The 18,047-nt window shown below is 57.1% G+C and overlaps 2 protein-coding genes across 12 annotated transcripts in view; one reads left to right on the top strand and one right to left on the bottom strand.

Annotated features, from left to right (window-relative positions):
* The first annotated feature begins 227 nt into the window (after positions 1–227).
* On the top strand, positions 228–13,343 carry SCYL1 (SCY1 like pseudokinase 1). Of its 6 annotated transcripts, none has more exons than XM_025445733.3 (18): positions 228–411; positions 759–899; positions 1,074–1,196; positions 1,276–1,502; positions 1,909–1,999; positions 2,076–2,231; positions 4,527–4,685; positions 7,204–7,311; positions 8,079–8,192; positions 9,931–10,086; positions 10,598–10,786; positions 10,907–10,982; positions 11,276–11,440; positions 11,646–11,788; positions 12,409–12,477; positions 12,564–12,776; positions 12,865–12,919; positions 13,082–13,343. In XM_025445733.3, exons 1-18 carry the CDS (start codon positions 301–303, stop codon positions 13,204–13,206), a joined length of 2,421 nt encoding a protein of 806 aa, XP_025301518.1. In that variant the 5' UTR covers positions 228–300; the 3' UTR covers positions 13,207–13,343. The 6 variants fall into 6 exon arrangements, with proteins under 6 accessions (XP_025301518.1, XP_025301516.1, XP_025301517.1 ...); XM_025445731.3 differs by having other exon boundaries at positions 12,543–12,776; XM_025445732.3 differs by having other exon boundaries at positions 12,406–12,477.
* The window catches only part of LTBP3 (latent transforming growth factor beta binding protein 3), a 17,514-nt gene continuing 12,665 nt past the window's right edge, over positions 13,199–18,047 (bottom strand). For 5 of the 6 annotated variants that reach the window (XM_025445727.3, XM_035701646.2, XM_025445729.3 and 2 more), the window contains 12 exons: positions 17,619–17,741; positions 17,256–17,375; positions 16,262–16,390; positions 15,822–15,989; positions 15,579–15,662; positions 15,186–15,314; positions 14,963–15,100; positions 14,726–14,866; positions 14,426–14,587; positions 14,258–14,338; positions 14,020–14,151; positions 13,199–13,865 (listed from right to left, as the gene is read on the bottom strand). In XM_025445727.3, the coding sequence (XP_025301512.2) occupies positions 13,714–13,865; positions 14,020–14,151; positions 14,258–14,338; positions 14,426–14,587; positions 14,726–14,866; positions 14,963–15,100; positions 15,186–15,314; positions 15,579–15,662; positions 15,822–15,989; positions 16,262–16,390; positions 17,256–17,375; positions 17,619–17,741 (1,559 nt within the window). In that variant the 3' untranslated portion in view covers positions 13,199–13,713. The remainder of the gene's footprint in view (positions 13,866–14,019; positions 14,152–14,257; positions 14,339–14,425; positions 14,588–14,725; positions 14,867–14,962; positions 15,101–15,185; positions 15,315–15,578; positions 15,663–15,821; positions 15,990–16,261; positions 16,391–17,255; positions 17,376–17,618; positions 17,742–18,047) is intronic. The other variant, XM_025445725.3, reaches the window with a different exon arrangement.

The following is an 18,047-nucleotide window of genomic DNA, read 5'->3' as shown; positions in this document are numbered from 1 at the left end:
TCTCATCCCCATGGTAGTGAGGGGAGGTGGACTCTACCACACCTATATTTTAGATACAAGGACATAGAGGCTCAGAGATTTGGGGTGGCCCGCTAGAGCTACGCACCTGGTAACCGGCGGCACCTGGCCGGCAAGGCCCCGCCGCGCCGCCTGCAGTTGGTCAACGCGCCGCCCGCTCCGCCCCCGCCCGGCCCCGCCCCCGGCCCGGCCCCGCCCCCGCCCCGCCCTCGCCCCGCCCCCGGCTCGGCGGCCTGAGGACCCGGAGCACAGGCGCCCCAGCCTGCGGCGGCGGCGGAGACAATGTGGTTCTTTGCCCGGGACCCGGTCCGGGACTTCCCGTTCGAGCTCAGCCCGGACCCCCCAGAGGGCGGCCCGCCGGGGCCCTGGGTCCTGCACCGCGGCCGCAAGAAGGTGAGCACCGCCCCGCTCTGCAGGCCGTGGCCGACCTCGGCCTCGCCTAGTCAGCGCCGCCGGCCCCGCCGCGTCGCGCCCCGCCTGACGTGGCTGCGGAGCCTCCGGGGCAACGGGCCGCGGGAGGCGGACGGTCAGTGACGACGTGGCGGGCGGAGGACCGAGGGACGGCAGGCGGACGGAACCGGGGTCACGTGGCGCGACTCAGGCCCCGAGGGCTGACCTGGGGAGAGACTGGCGGCGGCCCTTTCCCCCCGCGCTTGGCAGCTCTGGGGACCATCTCGGAGCTGGCGTGGTCGCCTGGGCCCGGCCCACATCCCTCAGGTTCCTCTGCCCTCCTCCCTCAGGCCACAGGCAGCCCGGTGTCCATCTTCGTGTATGACGTGAAGCCCGGGGCCGATGAGCAGACCCAGGTGGCCAAGGCTGCCTTCAAGCGCCTCAAAACTCTCCGGCACCCCAACATTCTGGCCTACATCGATGGGCTGGAGGTACCCGCCCAGGGCGCTGCCCCGTCTTTGCCCCCTCGCTTTCTTCCAGTCTCCCTGTCATGCCTTCCCGCTTCCACCCTCCTGCCTCAGCACCCGCAAATTTGATCCCCTTCTCCACCTGTCTCCCCATGCCCCTCATCTTCCCTTCCTCTTACACCATGTCTCCTTTTTCAGACGGACAAATGCCTCCATGTAGTGACAGAGGCAGTGACCCCACTGGGAATGTACCTCAAGGAGCGAGCGGAGGCTGGTGGCTTGAAGGAGCTGGAGCTCTCCTGGGGCCTACACCAGATTGTGGTGAGGTGGGGGGCAGTGGTGATGAGAGCAGGGTGGGGGACTTCAGTTGCTGGAGTGTGATGGCTCCTTCTGCCCCCAGAAAGCCCTCAGCTTCCTGGTAAATGACTGCAGCCTCATCCACAACAACATCTGCATGGCTGCCGTGTTCGTGGACCGTGCCGGCGAGTGGAAGCTGGGGGGTCTGGACTACATGTATTCGGCCCAGGGCAATGGTGGGGGACCCCCCCGGAAGGGGGTCCCCGAACTTGAGCAGTATGACCCCCCGGAGTTGGCTGATGGCAGTGGCAGAGCAGTTAGAGAGAAATGGTGGGTGACTGGGGGCAGCATGCCCCAGCCCACCCTATTCTGGAAGCTCCTGTAGTCTCAGGACCCCTCAACTAGTTGGCACTCCCCTGTCCCCTGCTGCCCAGCTGGGGAGGGAACCAGGGTCCTCCAAGAGGTAGGGCAGGATAAACACAGGCTTTGGGTGTGTTTTGGTGGTTCTGAGTTTGAAAGATGTGTGATGTGGGGTGGATGTCCTTCCTTCTCTGAGCTTCACTTTCTTTATCTGTCAAATGGGACTAATGAACCCTGCTTCTCAGGGCCGATGAGAGGATCAGCTGAGGGACGTAGTTCAGGGTTTGCCATATAGTTAGTGTCTGGTGCCTGAGGCAGGTTGGAGGCCTGTACTAGCAGGTGGCAGGGCCTGGAGCAGCTCTGATCCCTGCCTCAGGTCAGCTGACATGTGGCGCTTGGGCTGCCTCATCTGGGAAGTCTTCAATGGGCCCCTACCTCGGGCGGCTGCCCTGCGCAACCCTGGGAAGGTGAGTGTCTGACCCAACCCCAGCCCCTTTCTGCCAGCCAACCAGCCCTGCCCTGCCACTGACCCTTCTCCCACAGATCCCCAAATCGCTGGTGCCCCATTACTGTGAACTAGTTGGAGCCAACCCCAAGGTGCGTCCCAACCCAGCCCGCTTCCTGCAGAACTGCCGGGCACCCGGCGGCTTCATGAACAACCGCTTTGTGGAGACCAACCTCTTTTTGGAAGAGATTCAGGTGAGCCCTCCAGCCGATCCTGGGCTTTGGTCCTGGGTTCTTCACTCCATCCTCCCTACCCACTTTGTGGGCTCCCCCATGACTAGACCCTGGGAGGCAACCATGGATTATGGAGCCAGGCTTTCTGGGTCTAGACCCTGGTTCTGACTCTTACTGTGTGACTTGTCTGACACTTGTTACTAATAATCGTACCTACTACTTCAGAGGAGCTCGGTGAAGATTCAGTGAGTCTGAAGTGCACAGCATAGTGTTTGGCACATAGTAGGTACTTAGGGACTCCCCTGGCACTCCAGTAACCACTTGTGCATAGTGGCCCTGGCTCTGATATATGCTGTGCCCAGTGCTGCGATGTGCTGTGGCAGGGGGTGGTGGGGTGGGGATGGAGTCAGACCCAGATCCCTGCCCTCAAGGATCAAGCAGGGAGTAAATGGGCCAGGTACCCCCTCTCGGGGATTCTAGCTGGTGGAGAGGGACAGAAAATACATAAATAAGGGAATTTGAACTCCCCAGGACAGGGGTAAGTACCAGGAAGGAAAATAGTGGGTCAGGGCGCCCAGGGAAGGGCTCTCTCAGGGCTGACATTTGAGCTGAGACCTGAAGAGTGGGAAGGTGGGAGCCATGGGGATGATAACTGGGAATGAATATTCCAGGCAGGGGGAATAGCACATGGAAAGATGTGAGGAAGGAATCTTTGGCTTAATCTCCTTAGACTTCAGTTTCCCGGTCTGTATAATGGGGATAATAGTAGTCTCTGCTGGCCGGTAGGTGGTTGTAGGGAATGAAGGAGGAAGGCTCAGCCCCAGGTACCCGTTCTGACCTGGCCATGTGTGGGGCACACAGAAAGGTGACAGAGAGTCTGGAGCGGGAAAAGAGTGACAGCCCCCTGCACAGACCATGATGGAGCGGGGGGGAACCTGAGCTGCATCTTGGCTCAGAGGCACCAGAGACGCCGAGCCCCGTGCCTCCTGGGCAGTGTGGGGATGGCAGGATCTTTGTTACATGGAATGCTCACATGGCTGACTCTGCCAGGCTGCCCTTCTTAAAAAATGTGCTCCATAGGAAACGGGCTGTGTCTGCCAGTCCTGAGGAGAATGTGGGAGGGCAGTGCCAGGGGGCCCCTCTTCCTGTCACAGGGCAGACCAGGGGAGGGGTCTTAGCTAGGCAACCCTGAGTGTGGTTGGGTCTTCCTCTGGGCTTTGGCGCCCCACGAGCCCTGCTGTCAGAGCACGAAGCCTCCCTCCCACCCTCGACTGGGCTGCTCAGGTGCCAACCAGGTCCTCTTCCTCCCCAGCCAGAGGTCAGCTCTTCTGCACCAGGCGGTGGCTTGGGGGAATGAAGGTATGATTGTGAGTTCAGGAACTTTGGAAGCATGCAGAACTAGGTTATAATCCCTGCTCTGTCACTCTTGGCTAGTGACATTGAGACTCAGCCTCCTTGCCTGTACATGAGGGGATGAGTGTTTCTTCACAAGGTGCAGCACAGTGGAGGCACCAGACCACCAAGTCACACTCTTCCCTGACTGTTTCCTAGCTATGTGACTTTGGACAGATTCCTTGTCCTCTCTGTGCCTCAGCTTTCTTGGTGGATTAAACGTGGACTATGTTGGCACCTAGATCAAGTTGTGACGAGATTATTTAACCTGCGTAAAAGTTTTAGTATATCACTCTGACTGGCCTGTAGTCTATCCTCAGGAAATGTGAGTTGTGGGGATCACGGCCTCAGAAGGAGGTTGGGGGATCATTGAGGTGACAGCCTGGCCTGTTTGGGTTCAGTGGGAAGACCAGGTTTGGAGGTCAACTGCACCTAATCCCTGCTTTCCCCTCAGTTTGCCACAAACACCAACCCAGCTGGAGCCATGGGGATGGGGGGACTAAGCCCTCTCCCCTCTGAGCCTTAGTTTCCTCATCCTTGTGCTGGGGTTCATGGTACCCACACCTTGGGTTATTGGGAGGAGAAGAGGCCATGTTGACAAAGGGCCTATGCCCCAGGCGGCTGGCTTCCCAGCAACAGGTCACGCGCAGTGATGGGAGTGACGATCACTGACCAGGCACCCATGCTGTGTCAGGCACTGTGCTGGCAGCTTTCCTGTGCACAACAGTTCTGTGAGGTTGTATTGTTATTAACCCATTTCACAGATGGAGGAACTTGCCCAAGGATTTGAGCCCGGACCAGTTCAGCTCATAAGCTTAAGTTCTTTTTCGGAGTGGGGGCTGGTGACCCTCTGTCCTTGCCCATAGCTGAGGAATGGCCTGATGACGCTGAACTCCTACCTGTGTTCTGTCCTTGTTCCCCCAGATCAAAGAGCCGGCTGAGAAGCAAAAGTTCTTCCAAGAGCTGAGCAAGAGCCTAGACTCTTTCCCTGAGGATTTCTGCCGGCACAGGGTACTGCCCCAGCTGCTGACCGCCTTCGAGTTTGGCAATGCGGGAGCCGTGGTCCTCACACCGCTCTTCAAGGTGGGCGGGGGCTGGGTGGGTGTCCATTGCAAAAGAGAAGGCTCTGGGGAGGGACAGCCTGGTTACACACTGCAGGTGTACACACACACACACGGCAGACCCATACTCACACACACATGCACGACAGATACACATATACACAGGGGGCAGACCACGCTCACACACACAGAGACACACGCATGCACTTGAGGAGCTACTGCTGATATCTCATTGGTTCAGCTACCCAGGGCCACTTGATCTCAGGGAGGCTGTGGGGACTTCTTGTCCTTGAGGAGGTGAAACCTTATGCCTCTAAAATTCTTTTTTCGAAAACCCCTTACTTCAGAGCCTCTAGACCTTCCTCCATTTCCCCAAGACAACGCCCTTGTTCTGACTTGTGCACTCTAGTTTCCAACCCCACTTTCCGTCCTCTCTCCTGACCACTTGGCCCTCTGTTCATTTGACTTCTAGGGGTTTGATCCTCCCCACCTTCTTCAGACCCCAGCCCACTCTTACTTGGACACCTGCCATTCCCTACTCTATCTAGCCTGGGAGAACCCTTTCCCCTGAGGGGGGAAAGACAGCAAGCAAATCCTGTATGGCTGGGAATCTCCAGAAATTACAGAATTAGAGTTAGAGGGACATCCAGCTTGCCAGCGGGCACCTTCATTTCCCGGGGGACAAAAGAACAATTTAAAAAAGGGTGATGGGGACAGCCCGGTGGCGCAGCGGTTTAGCACCGCCTTCAGCTCAGGGTGTGATCCTGGAGACCTGGGATCGAGTCCCACATCGGGGTCCCTGCATGGAGCCTGCTTCTCCCTCTGCATATGTCTCTGCCTCTTTCTCTCTGTGTCTCTCATGAATAAATAAATAAAATCTTAAAAAAAAATGGGTGATGGTGAGAAGGGCAAGAAGATTTTGGTTCAGAGGTGTGCCCAGTGCCATACCATAGGAAAGGGAGGCAAGCGCAGGACTGGGCCAGATCTCTGTGGTTTATCTGGGTGAAAGACAGGTCAAGCCCCTGGATTTTCTTACAAGGATGCCCACCAGAATGAAGGTACCACCTGGGGAGAGGAGACACTGATGGAGTGTTTGCAGAATCCCAAGAAGCACATTCCTGGAATAAAAATGATCTTTGCTGACATTAAGAAGACGGAGGAAAGACTGAACTTGATATTTAAGTGTACCATATTCAAATGGGTCTCAAAGACCAGAATTCAGATCATGAATGGCTGATAGAATATTTCTTTTGGACAGACCTGGTTTAAATAAGGCTGGCTTGTGGTTAAATGAATATAATCAGCTTTTTGAACTTGATAGTAATTATGGTTCAGCAAGTGCTGTCACTGTTTCCCCCTTCTAAAAGTATGATTGGAATTGATTATTGATGTTCAGCTTTTCACAGTGATGGTAAATGCCATCTCTAAACTTATAGGAGAGTGGTTTTATATTTAAACTTATATAACTGGTTATATTAATGTATTTAAATGCTGAGGAAATCCCTTCACTGTCTCAGAACAGCAAGACTCGGCTGTGTTTCAAGTTGTTTTGCTTTGCCTGTTAGAGGCAAGGACTGAAGATAAGCTGGCAGTGTCCACTTTATCTTTTTGGTCTTAACCATGCCAATTTAATTAAAATTCTCTACATCTAAATGTTGCCTTTTGCTTAATGAAAGGCATGTTAGTGTGGTTTATGTGGTAATATTAAATGAAGAATATTTAACACGTCTCACATTTTACAGATGATCTGTACGGTCAGTTGCTTTTAAAATTCGGTGTGACAAGATAAAGCAGCAGACTTGGCTTGTGAATTCTTTACTAAATCAAGACTAAGTTATTTTTTATTTATTTATTTATGATAGTCACAGAGAGAGAGAGAAAGAGGGAGAGAGAGAGAGAGAGAGGCAGAGACACAGGCAGAGGGAGAAGCAGGCTCCATGCACTGGGAGCCCGACGTGGGATTCGATCCTGGGCCTCCAGGATCGCGCCCTGGGCCAAAGGCAGGCGCTAAACTGCTGCGCCACCCAGGGATCCCCAAGACTAAGTTATAATTCAGGATTATTTTTTAAACAGCCATTCAAAGACACTACTGTAGAATTACCATATATGTATGATTGGTAATGGTGCTTTTGCCAAGTCATTAGAAGGGTTAAAATAGAGGTGATATATCATCAGCACAAATTTATAAATTATGTGATAAGGCTTAGGATAATTAAAAACAAAATAACAGATTTTTAAAAAAAGGAATTATTTTTAGAATTCTGTGTGCATGTGGTATATTGGTGCCTGATTATAGGGAGGAGCACAGAGCTTTCATCAACCTCTTGGGAGGCTGCCTTGACCCAGAAAGGTTAAGGGCAGGGCTGCCTGAGATGGAGTATGGGCAGAGGAGCTGCTGGAAAGTGCCTGACTCCTTCTACCATCACCCCATTCCCACCCTGGGAAATCAGCAGGGAGTTCCAGGAAAGTAAGTGAGCCTAGTAAAGTCATCCCACTTCTATGGAAGTAGCTGAGCTCCCTCTTCCTGCTCTTTCCTGAAGGTGGGCAAGTTTCTCAACGCTGAGGAGTATCAGCAGAAGATCATCCCTGTTGTGGTCAAGATGTTCTCATCCACTGACCGGGCCATGCGCATCCGCCTCCTACAGCAGGTAGGGACTATAGTTAGACCCTGTCCCCTTCTACCCAACCCAGACCCCACCTTGGCTGCTGGGGAGACCCCTGCCTCACCTCCAGCACCCATCAGGTAGCCAAAGCCCCCACCCTAGCACCCCAGAAACCTTTCCCTAAGTACACACAGGTGAGATACTGGTAAGGCTAGGCTCTTAGGAAATGGAGACAATCACAGGGCTCATTGGCAGCTTTGGGAAGGCACAGCCTGCCCAAACTGCAGGCCCTACCCCTGCCATCCAATCTCTTGGCTTGGTCACTTTAGCCATTTAGAGTAGGGATAGTATAGTGTCTCTCCTGCCAACTCTAGGTCAGTTGGAAGTATCAGACAAATCTATGGGATCGGGGGTGGAGGCATCTGATAAGCCAGGAAGTCCTAGAGGTTCCCAGGTATCATTCTCTGTCTAACTGCCAAACATGCTAGCTCTCCCCTTGCCACTTTCTGGGTCGGGGTTATAACCCCTTTTATAGAAAATACAGTGGAGGCTCTAAGAAGGGGTGTGGTGCAGGCCCAGAGGCCAGACCTTCCAGCTCCTAGTCCTTGGTTCTTCCCAGTACCCTCCTGGGCTCTCCTCATCACTCCACGAGGTCCAAGGCCAGAGAAGGGCCAGATGCCAGTTGGAGGGTTTAGGAGACTCACTTGTTTAGCCACTGGCTGCGTAGAGGGAATAACTGAGCCATGAAACGGGCCGGTGGCCATGGTCAGGTAGGAAGGGCTGACTGTGTTCTCACTCCTACTGGACCACAGATGGAACAGTTTATCCAGTACCTTGATGAGCCAACAGTCAACACACAGATCTTCCCCCACGTTGTACATGGCTTCCTGGACACCAACCCTGCCATCCGAGAGCAGACAGTCAAGGTAGCTAAGCCCTGGTTTTCCAGGTCTTGAATGGGGCTCACATGAGGACACAGAGGCCTTGGTTTTCGCCTGGGCATCTGAGCAGGTTGGGAGGGGCAGGTACCATCCTGCATGTTGGTCCAGGTTTTGGGCTTAGCTCAGCAGCTGGTGGGGGTTGCAGGGTGGGCATGGCCTGTAGTCCTCTGTACAGCAGACCCTGGCTGAGCATCTCACTATGCCCAGCCCTGTGCCCCATGCTGGGATGCAGTGTGTCTTGGGAAGCTGCTTTTTGAGGTCACAGGGAATGGGCTTGCCAGACAGTAAACTGGATTAGAAAAGGTATGTTAGGGGGCTCCTGGTGGCTCAGTAGGTTGAGCCTGACTCTTGATTTTGGTTCTGGTCATGATCTCAGAGTCCTGAGATCAAGCCCCACATCAGGCTCTGCACTCAGCCTGGAGTCTGCTTCTCTCTCTCTCCCTCTGCTGCTCCCCCTGCTTACCCAAGCCTGCATTCTCAAAGAAATAAATAAAATATTAAAAAAAAAATAAGGAAAAGAAAGGATATGTCAGAAAGTCACAGAGTATAAAGAGAAGGGTTTGCAGTTTTAAAAACAGCGATCAGGGAAGACTTTGCTAAGGAGGTATTATTTAAGGAAAAGAGGCAAGGGATCAGGCTCCAGGGTGCTTGGGAGGAAATGTGCTCCCTGTAGAAGGAACATGTGCAGAGGTCTTGAGGCCAGCCTGTGCCTGGAGTGAAGTAGCAGTAGGAAGTTTAGCATAGCTGAAGGGGAATGGGGAGAGAGGCAGAGTCAGAGGTAACAGTGGCTCCCATCTGAACGGTAGTAGCAGGTGGAAGGGACCACATCCCAAAGGTGGGGCAGACAGTATATGCTGATGGGTGGCAGTAGAGCCAAGTGTGGCTCTGAGGTTTCTGGCCTTGGCAGCTGCAAGGTTACATTGCCATTTATCAAGAAGTTTGGGAGCAGCAGTTTCACAGGAAGCGGTTGGTCTGGTCTTGGCCACGTAAGTTGGGCAGGTGCAGGTGTCTGTTCAGCCGCTGGTTATACATGTATGAAGTTTAAGGAAGAAGCCTAGGCCGGAGGTGCTCACCTAGGTATTGTCCGCTAATAAGGCATTTAAAGCCACAAAGGAGGTAAGATCACGTAGCGTGAGGGGTAGAAGAGAAGAGGCCTGGGGAACAGATCTGGGGGTCTGAACAGTCTCATCCACAGGAGATTGAGAAGGAGCAGCCATTGGGGTCAGAGGAGAACCAGGAGTGGGGGGTGGGGTCCTGGAGGGCCAGAAGATGGAAGTCTCAAGGAGGAAGGAGATCTTGGGGGTGTCAAAGCTGCTGAGGGATCAGATATGGTTTTGGTTTGGATGGAGAACTGGTCATTGGATTTAGCAACATGGAGGTTCCTGGTGACCTCTACTCGAGCCACTTGGTAGAGTGTGGTACAGGGGTGTTTCTGTGGAAGTCTGAATCGAGTGCGTCCAAGAGAGAGCAGAAGGAGAGTGATGGGAGGTGAGAATGTGAACAAACTTTGGAGATTTTGCTGTAAAGGGGACAGAGAAGTGTCCCCTTCCTTGACACTCTGGGTAGGGGCCAGGACCAGGAGGGAGGTAGGTTTGGGAGGGCTTTGGCAGGTCCTGCCAGAGCCCAGTGTCCCAACTGGCCTCCGCACCCTCCCAGGAGGCCACTCCTACATGTGACCCTTGCTGGCTGTGGCCCACAGTTTCCACATTCCCCCACCCTGCAGTCCATGCTGCTTCTGGCCCCAAAGCTGAACGAGGCCAACCTCAATGTGGAGCTGATGAAGCATTTCGCGCGGCTGCAGGCCAAGGATGAACAGGGCCCCATTCGCTGCAACACTACCGTCTGCCTGGGCAAAATCGGCTCCTACCTCAATGCCAGTGTGAGTGCCCTGGGACCTCTGTCCCTGTCTCAGGACCCAGCATCCTCTAGGGCTAGGCCTCCTTGTGCAGGGGCTGACATCCTCCCAGCCCCAGTGTCTGAGGGGTAGATGGTGGTGAATCTGGGAACTGAACCTGGGCTTGCCTGGCCCCATGACCCATGTGCATTCCCTCAGCCGGGGTTTGTAAATGGAGACGACTGCAATGCACAGACAGCAGGAATGAATGAATGAATGAATGATGTCAATGGTATAGGTGGGGAGAGAGGCACAGGCTCCAGGGAAGCCGCTGCTCTGGCCCCTATGGTCCTGAGGCATCATGAACCCACTGAACTGGGAGAAGCCAAGCTGGAGTTTTAAGTAAAAATTCTCCTCCTTTGTTAGTGATTTGCTCATCTTTTTCAGACTTGGGGTCAGGGGGCCTGTGGATGGCCTCTGCTCTGCAGCAGGTCTGGCAGTTCTGGGTCCCAGGACTGACCCCACACTCAGGAGCCCTCTCCCCTGCCCCTCCCAGACTAGGCACAGGGTCCTCACCTCCGCCTTCAGCCGTGCCACTAAGGACCCCTTTGCACCTTCCCGGGTGGCGGGGGTCCTGGGTTTTGCTGCCACCCACAACCTCTACTCGATGAACGACTGTGCCCACAAGATCCTGCCTGTGCTCTGTGGCCTCACCGTGGATCCCGAGAAATCCGTGCGAGACCAGGTGAGGCACAGCTGGGCCCGGGCTCTGGAGCTGAGGCTCGGGGGATATCTGGGCTCTAGCTGGCCTGGTGGGCTCACGGGAACCCTGGAGGCCCCAGCTCTGCCCCTTACTACCCCACAGGCCTTCAAGGCCATTCGAAGCTTCCTGTCCAAACTGGAGTCTGTGTCAGAGGACCCCACCCAGCTGGCTGAAGTGGGTGAGTGGCCCACACTCATGTTCCCTCTTTCTCCCACATCTTCGACTATCACCTGACATGGCCCCCTTCCACCTCCCTGGAGTATCTAAAAGCTGGAAGAACCCCAGAGAGCAGACCTGACACCATTGCTCCTCACCCACCCCACTCCCATCTCACAGATGGGGTGCGGGTGCACAGGTCTGGAGAAGAGAGGGCCACTACAAGTTGCTCCGTGTCAGTTATTGCCTTCCTGTCATCTTCCCCATGAGGCCCTGGGGTGACTATACCTGTTTCTCTCTCTCGTCATTGTCTAGAAAAGGATGTCCATGCGGCCTCCAGCCCAGGAATGGGAGGAGCTGCAGCCAGCTGGGCAGGCTGGGCTGTGACAGGAGTCTCCTCGCTCACCTCCAAGCTGATCCGTGCGCACCCAACAGCTGCCCCGGCTGAGCCCAACATCCCCCAGAGACCCACACCTGAGGGTGAGTGCCCCAGGGCTGCATCAGTGACTGAGAGGGCTCAGAGGAGTTGTTACTGTCTGGCTTCCCCGGGGGTGGTGGTGGGGACGTGGGAGACAGGGCAGGGTCTTCTCCTCCCTACCTTCCCCCCTACCCCAGCAATCTCTCCCTGTTTTGAGACCTTTCTGGGCTCCAGTGTATGGGAGCTCAGTGATCCTCTGCTCCTCAGGACTTCCTGCCCTGGCCCCCACCCTTGTCCCTGCCACGTCCACAACCTCAGGCCACTGGGAGACACAAGAGGAGAGCACAGACACAGCGGAGGACAGCAGTGCTGCCGACAGATGGGATGATGAAGATTGGGGCAGCCTGGAGGTGAGTGAGGCTGAAAGGGTCTCCTCAGGCCACTCTAGCTCAGAGGTTATAGGCTGCCTTCAAAGAGCTCAGGTGAGCTTGGCTGGAGTCATGCCTGGCCTCCTCTGCACAGCATCCCTGGTAAGTAGATGTCATGGAGTGGCCCTGGTGTATAAGAGCTGGCAGCTGACACTCACTAAACCCAAGGGCCTCTGGGAGCAGGGCTGGAAATGAAAGTCCAGGTGGGTGGTTTTGGGGGCAGCCCATTGGTCTTCTCACCCTCTTCTGCTCCCCATCCTTCCCCCAGTAGCTCCAATGGTTAGTAAGGAGAGGCCATTCCCAGGCCTATGGAGTAGAGCTACCCTGAAGGGAATGGGGGCAGATCTCTCCACTGCTGACAGCAGTCTCTGGCCCAGGGCTGTGGAGAGGGGTGTGGAACTGCTAGATCTCATTCCCCAGCCTCGGAGGAATGATGGCACATCCACTCTGTAGATGGGAAACAAGGCTTGAGGAGCAAATGAGATGGAATGCAAAAGAAGAAAGGGTAGAGCCCATGGCTGAGAAGAGGCTGGCAGGCTCCTTGCCCTTTGGGTGGGGGCTGGAGTGTCTATAGTCATGCTCTCCTTCCCACACTGCAGCAGGAGGCCGAATCTGTGTTGGCCCAGCAGGAAGACTGGAGTACTGGGGGCCAGGCTAGCCGTGGTGGGCAGGTAAGTGGGGTGGGGCAGGGGAGTTCCTGTGGGGGGGGGGTCAGCTCCCCCCCCCATCCCATCAGGCACTACCTCTCCACCTGCAGACCAGCAATGTGGACCCCAAATCCCCTGAGTCAGACTGGAGCAGCTGGGAAGCCGAGGGCTCATGGGAGCAGGGCTGGCAGGAGCCAAGTCCCCCAGAACCGCCCCCTGAGGGCACAAGGCTGGCCAGCGAGTATAACTGGGGTGGCTCGGAGCCCAGTGACAAAGGTGATCCCTTTGCTGCCATGTCTGCACGACGGGAGGCTGGCACCCAGGTACTTGGCACCCATCCACTTGAGGGTACAGACTGGGGTATACCTCAGCTGGGAGTCCACCTCCACTCCAGCCACACTTCCCTTTCAGCTGAGACCTGATTCTTGGGGCGATGACAACTGGGAGGGTCTGGAGACAGAGAGCCGTAAGTGCTTCCCCTGGGAAGTGCTTCCCCTGGCAGGGGTGGCAGTGGCGGCGGCGGCGGTGGGGGGGGGGGGGGGACCAGGGCCCTGGGCAGGTGCACGCTGGGAAGCCGAGACCCCTGTGGTCCTGAAGCCCTCAGCCCACCTCTTCCTCCTGCTCCCAGGGCAAGGGAAGGCTGAGCTGGCCCGGAAAAAGCGCGAGGAGCGGCGGCGAGAGATGGAGGCCAAACGCGCAGAGAAGAAGGCAGCCAAGGGTCCCATGAAGCTGGGGACCCGCAAGCTGGATTGAACTGTCGGTGTGGGCGCTTGCAGCTGTGGAGAGCAGGCCCACAGATGTATTTATTGTACAAACCATGCCAGCCTGGCCCCCTGGCCAGACACATCTCACGTGTACATAATCAGAGCCACAATAAATTCTATTTCACACCCCGGTGCTGGGCTCAGTGTAGCCCCTCCTAGGAGGCTTGGGTCTGGTGCTGCCCTGTGGAGTCCATGCCCATCGCAGATGTGAACATCGATTTGTTCAAAAGCCAAGAGTAAAGAGGCACAATCTGATTTATCAGTTTCCAGGAAATGCCCTCTGGGAGGAAGCCGCCAGTGCCCCAGACCCAATCTCCGCCTGTGACCTGGGTGGCATCCCGCTACAGATGCCCTTGGAACTCCAGGCACAGGAAGGGGTCTGCGGGCCCTGGAGAGCTCTGGGTCCAAGCCCCGAGTTGCGGCAGATGATAGAGGCAGAGCTCGCCCAGAGGGTCAGGTGGAAGCCCCTCGCTGATGGCCAAGATGTGGCTCTCCGTTAGCGGCGACGCTGGGGCACGCAGGCCCCATGCGGGCGGCTGCGCGCGAAGCCAGCTTTGCAGACGCAGCGGAAGGAGCCACTCGTGTTCACGCAGCGCTCGCTCTTGCACAGCAACCCGCGCTGGTTCAGCTCTCGGCACTCATCGATGTCTGGAAGTGAGGGCGACAGGTGCGGGCTTCACCAAGGGCGCCAGAGCACGCAACCCCGTTAGTGTGCCCCTCCACGCCCCTGCAGCTGGCCTGGGTGTTGGCCCCACCCCCCACAGCCCCTGCCCTGCCCCCTTCGCCCCGCTCGCTCGCTTACCCACGCAGCGCGCACGAGAGGCATCCAGCTGGAAGCCACCGGGACACTCGCACACCGCACCGCCGGGCCGGGGCACGCAGCGGCCACTCACGCAGCGGCACTCATCTGAATCCTCTTCAGAGCTGTCCTCTTCTGCGCCGGGCGGGGAGAATGCGGACATCAACCTCCACCTCCACCAAGCTAAGCTGATGGTTGATGACCCTCGTCGCCTCTGTCCCTTCCCCGTTGTTACACTCACCTCGAGGGGGCTTCCCCAGCAGCAAGGGGCTGGCATCCCAGAAGGAGTTGCTCTCACTCTGCGACGTCGGGCACTGGGGCCCTGGGAGGGACAGGGGCGGTCAGTGACTGGGATGCACCCTGGCTCCCGCCCCAATACTCCTGCCAACTGCTCCCAGGCGGTGCCCACCAGCGCCGCGAGGTGGGCAGGGGCGGCACTGGGCCCCCCAACCGCGGCCCTGGCGACAGCAGCAGTCGTCGAAGGTGAGGGCTGGCCCGGTCAGGGGCCCGGCGCACATGCCATCTTCTCCACGCTGGGCCCAGCACACGTCCCTTCGCTCCGGGGCACGCTCTGTGGAGGAACACCAGGCATCAGCTAGGGGGGACAGTCAGCTCCCGGTTCCAACCTACCCTTGCGGGGCTGCGACCCCTGGACACCACACAGTGGAGGTCCGGGCCCTGGAGTCGGCCCAGGACAACTCGCCCTCACCGGCTGGGCTCTCTGGGAGCTGGCAATCTCGGCCGGCGGGCCCGGGCACCCAGGGCGGGCGGCACTCGCAGCGGTAGGAGCCCGGCAGGTTGACGCAGCGACCAGGGCGGCAGGCTGCCGGGTCCTGGCACTCGTCTATGTCTACGGGTAGCGAGGGCATGGGAGGGGGGTGGCGGTCACAGCTCGGCCCGTCCCCGCTCCCCTCCTGGTTCCCCAGCCAGCAGCCCTGGGCCTCACCCATCTCCTCGGGGCTTAGGCACTGGCGCTGCGCCGGGCTGTACTCGGCAGGTGGTGTGCAGGCACAGCGGTAGCCGCCGCGCGTGTTCTCACACACTCCGTTCCGGCAGTTGGACTCGTCCAGGCACTCGTCCACGTCTGCGGGAAGAGCGCGAGTGGAGGGTACTGGCCCGAAGTCGGATGGTTGTGCGCGTCTCCCGGCCACTGTCCAATGGCCCCTTACCCACGCACTCCAGTAGGTTCCCGTCGTAGTAGAAGCCTTGCTTGCAATAGCACTCGTAGCCCGGCTGCGTATTCACGCACTTGCCCTCCTTGCAGATCTCCGCCCCAAACAATATGCACTCGTCGATGTCTGCGGAGTGACAAGCCGCGGTGCCTGTGGCCTCCACCTGCCCGGCGGCTCGGCGCGCGGTCAGGGGGGTGTGGGCGGGGCTTGCGGTGGGAGCGGAGCAAACTCAGCGCGAGCTTTTCCCGACGCTGACGTGAGCGGGGATAGGGGCGGGGCAGGCGCTGAGGGCGCGGGCGGGGCTTACCCGGCGCTCGCTACGGAACTAGAGAGCACGGGCGGGATCGGGGCGGTCCACACCTCGGCGGGCGGAGCCGCGCTGGGGCTTACCGCGGTGGGCTGGGATGCCGTAGTTGACGATGTTGTTGTCTTGGGTGTAGCCCTTCCCGTCTGGGCAGAGACTGTGGAACTCGGCTGTGGTGAGAGCGGCCGTGGGAAGGAAAGGAGGCAGGATTGAGCGCGTGCGCACTAGGCGTCGGGCGCAGGTCGGAAGTCTCCGCCCCAGGTCCCACCGACCCAGGGAGGGCCGTTCCCCTACTCTGTTTCCAAAATGAAGAAATGGAGACTCCTGACCTGAGCTGTAGACTGGGCAGGGGTAGATCTCGCAGTGGTCTCCCCAGCCAGCCCCCAGTGAGCAGCAGCACTCCTGCTGGGTGACATTGGTGGCCAGTACGCTGTCGCAGAACACCGTGTCATCGAAGTTAAGGTAGCACTCCTTCTTGTGGTGGGGCTGCTCCACCTCTGAGGGGAGCGGAGGGCAGCTCAGGGCCCTGCAGTCTCGCCAACCCACCTCCCCACCAACCTCATTCCTCTGCTCCTTCACATTCCCTGGCTCCCCTCAGCTGCCCTGTCCAGAGTCAAGCTCCATCCTCAATGTGGCATTCAGGGCTCCCCTGTAAGGCACTTCTCCCCATTCCCCAGATTCCAGAGGGTGGGACCAGAGTCCATCTCTGCACCAAAGCTGCAGCTCAGGGAAGTGGTGCAGCCTGAGGAGGAGCCTGGAGGGCACTCACCCTCACAGCCGTGCTGGTCCTGGGTGGGCGTGAAGCCCTCATCACAGATGCAAGCGTAGGAGCCCTGCAGATTCTCACAGGCCCCGTGGGGAAGGCACAGGCCCGGGTCCTGGCTGCACTCATCTATGTCTGTGGCGAGGGAGGGAAGCAGAAATAGTTGCTCCAAGGGAACCAGCCCCTCCTCTCTAAGGATGTGCCTCCAGGGACTCACACAAGCTCCCAACTCAAACTTCCACTTTGATCTCAAAGTACACACAATAGGAAGTCTGCTCGTGTCTGTGCCTGTGGGTAGGGGTGTGCACATTCACTGTCTTCTTCCTGAAACCTACGATGGCTGTCACTGACAACAAATGGAGTCCTCCACTGGGCATTTGAGGACCTGCAGTTTGGCCTCCTGATATCTTTCAGTTTTATCCTTTAAACACCAGCACCCCCCAACTCTATGTTAGGAGCATTCTCCTCACAAAACACAACTAGCTCCTTCCAGATCTCTGTGCTTTGAACACACTGTTCTTTGGGCCTGGAATACCATCCGTGCTTCTCTCTGCATGGGGACTTATTTATGTGTTAGGGGACCATCTTTATGCTCCAAGTTCCAATTCAACTGTCACCTTTCTGTTGCCAGTTAATCATTTGTCCAGACCTCTTTTGGCATCCTGAATGGTAGGAATCAGTTTATATGTCAGCCTCCCCTAGTGGGAACCCTGGGTGGTTGCTCCACACCTGTACATAGGATAGAAGGTGGCAAATAGTAGGTTCTCAGTAAACTCCTGCTGGCTACTGCACCTAAGGGTGAGCTGGCACAGAGTAAGTGCCACATAATTACTTTCATTATTACTGTTGCTATTCTAGGTGAAGGAGTTGAAGGCTGCGTGAATGTGTGGACAGACGGATGGATGGAAAGACAGATCAAGACAGATCAACAGTGTGTCTAGGAGATGACTGCCATTCCCAGCCATCCCTCCTCAGGAACTCTCAGCCAATCCCCCCATACCTTGGCACTTCCTGCCGCCTACCAGCCGATGCCCCTGGGGACAGAGACATCGGTAGGAACCATTGGTGTTGATGCAGTCACCCCCAATGCAGGCTGCGGGGAAGTCACACTCATCAATGTCTGTAGAGGATCAAAGGTAGGGGATCTCAGGGACTGACTCCACTCAGACAGCAGAAGGCTGCCAAGGCTACCCCCAGACCCCTGGGTCGGGCCCACACCTCACGCCCCATCTCTGATCCGGATTGGGGCTGGACAGGAAAGGGCCTGGCTTGTTTACAGGGAGCCCCTGGGCTTGGAGCCTGCGCAGTGGAAGTCCTGAGGTAGGGAGGAACAGGTTAACTCCCAACTCTTGGCACTGCTCACCCTCACATCGGCTCCGGTCTCTTGACAGATGATAGCCAGAGAGGCATTGACACTGGAAAGAGCCTGGCGTGTTGGTGCAGATGCCATTGTCACACACAGTCCCGGCCTCACACTCATCCTCATCTGTAGGACATGGGGGAGGGGAGGTGAGGGCCAGCATGGGATGGTCTCAGACCTCTGATCCCCTTTCCCCACCCATGCCTGTGGCATGGAGCACCGGAGCTGAGGCCAGGGGTGCTCAAGGGAAGTACAGGCCCCTAACACCCCTCTGTGTGGCACACAGTGCCCTGGTGACCAGGCCAGGTGCTACCAGGGACCCTGGGCTGTGTCTGGTTCCAAAGAGCTCAAGCTTCCCCAGCTTTCGTCCATCCTCATCAGACAAGGGCACCTTCCCCATCTCCTCTTCCCATGCTGCCCTGGTCTTCCTTG

The sequence above is a fragment of the Canis lupus genome, chromosome 18 (genome assembly GCF_003254725.2).
Source record: "Canis lupus dingo isolate Sandy chromosome 18, ASM325472v2, whole genome shotgun sequence".
NCBI classification, from domain to species: domain Eukaryota; kingdom Metazoa; phylum Chordata; class Mammalia; order Carnivora; family Canidae; genus Canis; species Canis lupus.
The sequence above is the reverse complement of the archived record's forward strand: the minus strand, read 5'-3'. Positions and strand labels throughout refer to the sequence as shown.